This window comes from Sorex araneus, chromosome 3 (genome assembly GCF_027595985.1).
Source record: "Sorex araneus isolate mSorAra2 chromosome 3, mSorAra2.pri, whole genome shotgun sequence".
NCBI classification, from domain to species: Eukaryota; Metazoa; Chordata; class Mammalia; order Eulipotyphla; family Soricidae; genus Sorex; species Sorex araneus.
The window spans coordinates 194,983,699-194,992,400 of record NC_073304.1 but is presented as its reverse complement, the minus strand read 5'-3'; the positions used below and the strand labels follow the sequence as shown (position 1 = coordinate 194,992,400).

General features: G+C 52.0%; 1 protein-coding gene across 1 annotated transcript; it reads left to right on the top strand.

Annotated features, from left to right (window-relative positions):
• Positions 1 to 420: 420 nt before the first annotated feature.
• ERAL1 (Era like 12S mitochondrial rRNA chaperone 1) lies at positions 421 to 7,032 on the top strand. Its single transcript, XM_004605017.2, has 10 exons — positions 421 to 729; positions 2,354 to 2,481; positions 2,704 to 2,781; positions 4,701 to 4,747; positions 4,907 to 4,968; positions 5,125 to 5,237; positions 5,344 to 5,592; positions 6,090 to 6,239; positions 6,320 to 6,400; positions 6,498 to 7,032. The coding sequence occupies exons 1-10, from the start codon at positions 447 to 449 to the stop codon at positions 6,618 to 6,620; spliced, it is 1,314 nt and encodes a 437-aa protein (XP_004605074.2). The 5' UTR covers positions 421 to 446; the 3' UTR covers positions 6,621 to 7,032.
• The last annotated feature ends 1,670 nt before the right edge of the window (positions 7,033 to 8,702 follow it).

Genomic DNA, 8,702 nt, shown 5'->3' with positions numbered 1-8,702 from the left:
CAGAAGAGGTCTAAGGAGACCCAGGAGAAAGATGCCGGCACGTCCACGCCCACTGCCACGCCTCCTTGGAAGCTCAGGTTTCTCGATTTAGTGCTGCCAGGATCTCAAAGAAAAATAATTCATTTCCTCCGCGTGGCTTTGTGGGAGATGTAGTCTTTCTCGGAGGCGGGTCTCAAGGGGCCTTCCAGAAAACTTTGGCAGCAGAAGTAAACATTACGGGTATGGATGTCCAAAATGATCATCGGGCCTGAACACACTCTAAATACACATTTCCCTCTTTTCTTAGCCTTGGTTCCTCGCCGGGGCACTTCCCCTGCCACCGCGCTCCCCGACTCCTAGACCCCGGCGTGGTCCAGCCTATTCTCTCCTGCTCGTTCGCCTTTTCCGCCGCGGGGTCCAATGGGAGGCGCGTGGCGGGCCGCTTCCCAGAGTGCCTTGCGGCCGCGATGGCGGCCCCCAGCCGAGGAGGGGCTCTGCTCCTGCGGACGGCGTTAGGGTGCAGGCAGCTGGGCCCCGACACCGCTAAGGAGTGGCTGGCCCGGCTCCCCACTCTTCGCCGCTGTCAGCGGAGATGTGTGTCCCGTGGCACGGGTGCCGCTTTCTCCGGTCCCCACCTGCCATCCGCATGTCGCCGTTACGGCCAGAGCTCAGCCCTGGACCGCTTCCTTGGAATTTCTCAACCCGACAGTTCTTTGGCTCCTCGCGTCCTTGCCGTGTCCGCCAACAGAGGTAAAGGACCCAGGTAGATTTAATCCGGACTGACACAGTTTTTGCATGGAAAGTCGCATTTCCGAAAAAAGTCTCGTTTCTAGGGTTATCTTTGACCCTATTTTATAGACAGTGGTCTTGAGGACCTGATAGAGGCGAGCTGAGAAGGATCTCGTAGAAGAGAGGTACCAGATATAAGAGTTTTCGAAGCACAGACCCAGTCTGATCACAGTGTGAGATTCCCAAAGAGCACGAGATTGTAGGGCCACCGAGAGGCAGAGCTGTGACTCTGCCCTCACACCTGGTAAGCAAGCTTGATGTAAGTGCGTATTGTGCCCCATATACTAGCAAAAGCGTCGAGTTACAGCTGAGGAATACCACATCTATTCTTCGAGTAATAAAACAATATAGAGTCTAATAGGGAGGCTAAACACATGGTGTGCCAGCATGATTACCATGCAGTATAAGGAGCTAATAAACACAGAGCTTTCAGAACGGCCTTGACAAGAGTGAGATAGAGCTTGAGGGATTTCTATCTTTATTTAGACCAGCTATACTTTGACACACAAACATACATTTACCTAGCCCAATAACAGAACATTATCCACAGTAACTTGAAAAAAAAATGTTTTGGTTTGGGGCCACACCTGGCAGTGCTCAGGACTTACTCCTGGCTCTGTGCTTAGGGATTACTTCCTGGTGGACTAGTGACGATATTGCTGGGGATTGAACCCCTGTTGGCCCTGTGCAAAGCAAGTGCCCTCCCCACTGTTCTTTTTTTTTTCCCTCCCCACTGTTCTTTCTTGATTTTTGTTTTGTTTTGTTTGCTGGCCACATCTAGCAATGCTCAGGACTTATTCCTGGTCCTTTATTCAGGAATTGCTCCTGGCAGTGCTCAAGGGACCATATGGGATGCTGGGGATCTACCCCAGATTGGCTATGTGCAAGGCAAGCATCCTACCCACTTTACTATCACTCTGTCCCCTCCATTATTCTATTCCTCTGGCTTCTACCCACTTTGTAATGAGTACTGAATATGTATCTTGCTAAATTTTGTACATAATTGCCAATTGTCAGGGATTTGGAGTGCCAGGGATCAAACCTGGGTCAGCCGGGTGCAAGGCAAACACCCTCCCCACTGTGCTATGGCGGGTAGCTGGAGCGATAGCACAGCGGGTAGGCCATTTGCCTTGCACGCGGCCGACCTGGGTTCTATTCCTCCATTCCTCTCGGAGAGTCCGGCAAGCTACCAAGAGTATCTTGCTCATACGACAGAGCCTGGCAAGCTACCTGTGGCGTATTCAATATGCCAAAAATAGTAAAAACAAGTCTCATGATGGAAATGTTACTGGTGCCTGCTCGTGCAAATCGATGAGCAACAGGATGACTGATACAGTGATACAGTACAGTTGTCAAAAGACAGTTGTGAGTAGGAACCATTAATAAAATCTCTGTATAAAGAAAATTTAGAGAACTTGAAAAAGTCATATAGACAAATCAATAGGCAAACTAGGCTTCAAAATCAGGTTTGACTTCAGTTTGGTGCGTCGATCTATATTCCTGATTCTTTTGTGGGTAGGTGGGACTATGTAGCAGAGAATTAAGATTGTATTCTCTCTTGCATCCCCTCCTGCCCCCTACACAGCTGAGCAGGATCTCCTCTTGGTTCATCCCCCTGACATGCCTGAGAATCCTCGGGTCCTCCGGGTTGTCCTCCTAGGGGCCCCAAATGCTGGGAAGTCAACACTCTCCAACCAGCTGCTGGGCCGAAAAGTATGTTGCATCCTTGACCACCCCACCTTTTCATATTGCGCATGTGCATGTGTGTGTGTATGTGTGTATGTGTATGTATAAGGGTAGGAAGGGCTGGAGGCAAGGGGAGGGAGTGGCAGGGGCTGAGAGAAGGGCTTCTTCCTCTTACATTTCTTACTATGCCTTCATGAATTGCCCTAAAAGGATCTGGGATGTCACTTGGTACTTCTTTGTTCATGGCAGGTGTTTCCGGTGTCCAAGAAGGTGCATACCACTCGCTGCCAAGCCCTGGGAGTCATCACAGAGAAAGATACCCAAGTGGTGGGTATCTGCAAAGAAAATCCAGGAGACAGGATAGAGGGTGAAACTAAGAGTCTACCTTACTATTAGGCTGGAATAAATGATGTTTAGACTCACTTATCTGAGGAAGGGCGAGAGGGATCTTCTTTATTTATTTTTTTAAATTTTCCGCTGCTCTCTGCAGGACTGGGGATTAAACCTGGGCTTCCGGAAATATTAAGCATGTCTTCCAGTCCTTTGAGCCATCTCCCTGGACCAGGGGTCTCTCTTTTGGGGAGTGAGGGGACACAACTGGTGGTGCTCAGGGTGGATTCCTGGCTCTGTGCTCAGGGATCAATCCTGGTTGAATTAGGGGACCATATGGGATGCTGGGGATCAAACCCAGGTCAGCCACATGCAAGGCAAGCACCCTGCTTGCTGCAGTATCACTCTGGCCCAAGGGGTCTCTTCTTTTAGGGCCAGTTCAGTTCTCTCTTTCCCTTTCCCCTCTGACAATCTAGTAAAAAGAAAAAAAAATCTTTGTTCATTTTTAAGCTGCACCAATGATGTTCAGGGCTTACTCCTGACTCTTTACTGAAGGGTCACTTTTTTTTTTTTAAATGTAAGAGTACTGCTATTTAGCCATTGATTGAATCAGGCATGAACTTCACATTAATTTTTTTTAAATGAATATCCATGAGATAGACCATTACAAAGCTATTCATAATTGGGTTTCAGTCATACAATGATCTAGTACTCATCCTTCCATCAGTGTACATTTCCCACCACCAATGTCCCCCATTTCCCTCCTACTATCCCCCAACACCCCACTCCCCACCCTCAGCATCCCTCTATGGGAGCCACTTTCTGAAGGATCACTCTTGGCCATACTTGGGGGACCATATGGGGTGCTGAGAATTGAACCCAGTTGGCCATGTCTAAGGCAAGTACACTACCTGCTGTAGTATCACTCTGTCTCCATCAAAAATATTTTTGTTTTCTTTTTTGTTTTGGTTTGCTTGTTTTGTTCTTTGGACTACACCTGGTAGTGCCCAGGGTTTATTCCTGGGTCTGTGCTCAGGGATTACTCCTGGAAGTGCTCAGGGGACCATATACAGTGCTAGGGATAGAACCCCAGTCACCTAGGACAGGGCGAAGGACTTACTCACTAACCTATCTCACTAGCACCCAGAAACAAATGTTTTAATACTGTTTTACTGTTTCCTAATCTTCCATATATTTACACTTCCAATCTTTCTCCTGTATCCCATCTAGAATTAAAATTAAGCTGGAGGGTTAAGATCTCGTAAGGTTCATCTCTTTACTCCCGAGCTATTTTTCCTCCAGACACCTGGGCATCTTCATTTCCTATTTTGATGTTGGAATCAAATTCGCTGCATCATACATGGGAGGAATGTGCTCTGTCATTGAGTTCTATCCCGAGCCACGTTTTTTTCTTTTGGGGGGGTGGCCACACCCAAATTTGCTCTGGGCTTACTTCTGGATCTGCTCTCAAGGTTCACTCCTGGTGGGACTTAGGGACAAATGTGGTATAAGGGATCAAACCAAAATTGTCCTTGTGTAAGGCAAACACCTTATCTGCTGTAACTCTCTGGCCCTCTTTTTCTGAGTTACTATTTGAACCACACCTACCTGTGCTTGAAGTTTACTTCCGGTTCATTGCTTGGGGGTTGCTCCTGGCTGTGCTGAGATGAACCATGCAGTGCTGGGAATTGAACCCAGAGCCTTTCATGCAAGGCAAATGCTCTACCACTAAGCCACATCGTTAGTCATTTTTTTGTTTGTTTTTGTGGAGGGTGGGACGGAACCCCACCTCGCAGTGCTCGGGGGCTGCTTGGGGATGACTCCTAGCTTTGCTCAGGGGACCATAGAGAGCCTGGAATCCAGCTCAGGCCTCTTGCATGCAACACTTGTGCACCAGCTCTCTTTCCTGATTGTAGGTCCTCCTGGACACACCTGGCCTCATCAGTCCCATTAAGCAGAAAAGGTAACAGCCGTGGAGACAGGTAGTGAGAGGGGTTGAAGGTGTTAAAGAGTGGGTGGGGAGAATATCTCCCTGGGGATGGAAAAGCCATCAGCATCCACCGTCCCTGGTTAGGAGTGCTTTCGTCTTAAAACCCTTTCTGACCACTCTGTTGTCCCGTAGGCACCACCTGGAGCCCTCTTTGCTGGAAGACCCATGGAAGAGCATGGAATCTGCTGATCTGGGTTAGGCTCAGAATGGGGACCTGCTGCCCTATTTACATGGTCACAACCTCTCATTTTTGGTAGTTTGTTTAAGGGTGGAGGTTGACCAGCGTCCGCACCTGGGAACTTCTGGGGGTCGCGGGGGAAAGAGTGCTCATTTCCTTGTGCCACTTCCAGTTGTGGTTCTTGTGGATGTCTCAGACAAGTGGACTCGCAGCCAGCTCAGCCCCCAGCTGCTCCAGTGTTTGACCCAGTTTTCCCAAGTCCCCAGCATCCTTGTCATGAACAAGGTGAGCACTCCTGAGCCGAAGAGAAGCTTTGCTTTCCAGTCCAGCCGGGCTCCTGAGTCTTGGTGACTGCACGTTCTGTGTTCCCGCCCCCCCCCCCCCCCCCCAGGTAGACTGCCTGAAGCAGAAGTCTGTCCTTCTGGAGCTCACAGCAGCCCTCACCAACGGTGTGGTCAATGGCAAGAAGCTCCAGATGAGACAAGCCTTCCGCTCACACTCGGGCACACACCGTCCCAGCCCGGTGATGAAGAACCCAGCCCCAGAGTCTGAGGGGGGTCCTCAGAAGACTGGCTGGCCCCACTTCCGGGAGATTTTCATGCTGTCAGCCCTGAGCCAAGAGGATGTGAAAACACTGAAGGTCGGTTAAATCCATTAGCCTTGGCCATAAACTGGCCCTTTATCTTTTTGGTTTGTGGGCCACACCCGACAGTGCTCAGGGTCGACTCCTGACTCAAGAATTACTCCTGGCAGGTTTGGGGAGTCATATGGAATGCCAGGGGTTGAACCTAGGTTGGCTGTCTGCAAGGCAAGCGCCCTACCCCTTGTACTAGGGCTTCGACCCCAACGTAGCCCTTTTTCTATCACGTGGAGATTAGCCTCCCCGGGCCAGAGAGGACGGGGATTAAAGCATTTGCCTCCCATGCAGCTGACCCCAGTTAAGTCCCTAGTACCAGTACGGTCTTCTGAGCATTGCTAAGAGGGACCCCCAAGCCCAGCCAGGAACAGCTCCTGAACACTGTGGGTGTGGTCTAAATCTCTCTCTACCCCCAAAATAGAGCTCTGAGCTCCTTCTGGAAGGGAAGTGAGTAGAAAAATCATGGTTGGGACCAAAAAGCCTTTCTCCTTCCTGTACAGCAGTACCTTCTGTCTCAGGCCCGCCCAGGGCCCTGGGAGTTCCACAGTGGAGTCCTCACGAGCCAGATGCCTCAAGAGATCTGTGCCAACATCATCCGGGAGAAGCTTCTAGAACACCTGCCCCAAGAAGTGCCCTATGGTGTGCAGCAGGTACAGCCCAGTGTGGGACGGCTGGATCCCTGAGAGGCTGCGGGGTGAGCCGGCCTGCCTAACCATGTCTCCCTCTGCAGAGGACCATGCTGTGGGAGGAAGGGCCTGCTGGGGAGCTGGTGATCCTGCAGAAGCTTCTGGTGCCTAAAGAATCGCATGTGGTGAGTAGTCCTTGGCTTGGAGGGGGCACTAGGCTCTGTTACGCGGGGTTTTACCACTCTGAGGGCCGGCTCACACCCGTCTCATGCCTGCCCTCAGAGGCTCCTGATCGGGGCCAAGGGACAGCTGATCTCCCAGATTGCACAGGAGGTGGCCCGGGACCTCACGGACCTCTTTCTCTGCGACGTTCAGCTGCGCCTCTCTGTGAAGCTACTCAAGTGAGCGCCCCCTACTGCCCTCCTGAGGGATCCCAGCCCAGCCCCTGGCCTAGGAACCAGGAGACTGGGGAGTGCCACGAACTCTGCTGACTCCAGCTGGCCCTGCCTTGCCCAGTCTGCCAGCTCCTGGTGGAGGAAGGAGTGGACCTTAGCTCAGGCCCCAGAGCTCCCCCTTGGGGCTCCGCTGTGCGGGTCTGAGAACTTGGCTCTTTGATTCCCCTCAAAGCGGGCCACCCTGCTTCCAGCTGGCAAGGGGCCCCATTTCTCTTGCTCAGTTTCTCCACCTTGAAACCATGTACGAACGACGAAAGAGTTCCAAGAGAGATAATGCCTCCAAGCTGCACCCCAAGCCCTTGCCCTCTTCCTTCCCCTCACTACCCCCAGCCCCAGAGGTGAATAAAATGAAAAGACCAACATTCTGGTTTGCATCTTTATTTTGGAAGAACAGGGAAGAGATGGGCTGGAGCAATAGCAGTGGGTGGGAGGCTTGCCTTGCGCATGATTGACCTGAGTTTGATCTCCCAGGACCCCATAATGGTTCCCAGGTTCCACCAGGAGGAGGAGTAATTCCTGAGTGCAGAACCAGGAATAAGCCCTGAGCATTGCCAGGTATTGCCCTCCCCATGACCACCAACCCCCCCCCCCAAAAAAAAAACAGGGAAGAGAACGTTTTCCATTCACCCCTGCCCAGTCTGCTTCCTATCAGGCGTCTGCTCCAAGGTCCCAGGCTGTCTTCTTGGCACGTTTTTCTGGGTGCAGCAAGAGAACCGTTACCATTACTAAACTCAGTAATGGTAACGGTTTCCTCGCCACTCCCAAGTGCCTTGGAGGTCGGCCGACTGCGAGAGGCTGAGCGGGGTGCCCGCTCCAGCGCTGAGGGTGCCCGGACTAGTACATCATCTATACTGTAGTGTCTCATCGCAAACTTACAGTATATGATGATATCCCAGCCAGGGCCCTGCAGGGGCGCAGGGAGCGGGCTATGGGCAGGGCCACCCAGGATTTGCAGGGAGAGGACACCCACCCCTGGCTCCCTCCTTTCTTCCTTCCGACCTTCTCCTCCTCCTTCCCTCCTGGGACTCATGTCTTGATTCTGCTCAAAGTCAGCCCAAGGCCTTCCAGGAAGAGGAGTAACCCAGCGCACCCTGCCGAGCTGCAGTCTGAGAGATCTCCCTGGGAGCCCAGCACCAGAGGGAAAGAGCCAGAGGTGTAGGAGGGGGAAGGTTCCCCTGGCCAGACAGTGGGCAGTTCAGACTGGCCGGTAGGAGGCCCTTACCTGGAGTTGGCCCAGCAGTGCGCCATGTCCTGAGGTAGAGGGAGGCCTGGTCCAGCCTCTCCACTTGAGCTGTCCAAGCTGTTTGCCTTTTAATCCTTTGGCCCCTCCCCTGGGTGGAGCACTTTTCCCGGGTTTGGGTTTTAGATAGGCCTGCCTCTTAACCCTTTCCCTGCTGGACTTCCTGGACCAAGGCCAGCGGGAAGGCCTCTTTCCCTCTCAGGCCTTTCTTCACCTGCTTTTTCTTCACTGCTCAAGCTAAAGAGCCCCTTCAGATCCCTCCATCCCCTTGAAGGGAGCCGAGGAGGGGAAAGAACAGCCTCAGTCCTCAGGGTATGACTGAGCTCAGGGCTCCCCTGGAGGGAGTTGTTTTTGTTAGGGTGTTTCAGGCTTACCTCTGACCTTGCATGTTCCCTGGGGGTCCTATGCTAGGAGATTTTGTTGTTGTTTTTGGTTTTTGGGGAGCCATATCTGGTGTTTTTTAGGGTTTGCTCTGCACTCATGCATCATTCCTGGCAGTGCTCGGGAAACCATATAGGGTGTGGGAATCGAACCCAGGTCAGTCACATGCAAGGCAAGCACTCTACCTGCTATACTCAATTTTGCTCCAGTGCTAGATGAGGACAGCTGAACCCTAAACTTGTGTGCCCCCGTTCCTCTGGGCGCACGGCACTGACAGTGAGAGGCTGGCAACTTTCAGTTTTCTGCTCCACTGCAGAGGGGAGACTCCTAAGGTGAAGGCCAGAGTTCTGCAAATTGCACCCCCATTCTGGGGCCTCTTTTATTTCTCTTCCCTGAGCCTCTACTCGACCA

What these genes read in the sequence shown, in the direction of transcription:
- ERAL1 (XM_004605017.2), top strand. Translation starts at nt 447, where the DNA reads ATGGCGGCCCCCAGCCGAGGAGGGGCTCTGCTCCTGCGGACGGCGTTA. An exon ending in CAGAGAAAGATACCCAAGTG is followed by an intron (nt 2,782 to 4,700) that starts GTGGGTATCTGC and finishes TCCTGATTGTAG; the next exon opens with GTCCTCCTGGACACACCTGG. An exon ending in AGTCCCATTAAGCAGAAAAG is followed by an intron (nt 4,748 to 4,906) that starts GTAACAGCCGTG and finishes GTTGTCCCGTAG; the next exon opens with GCACCACCTGGAGCCCTCTT.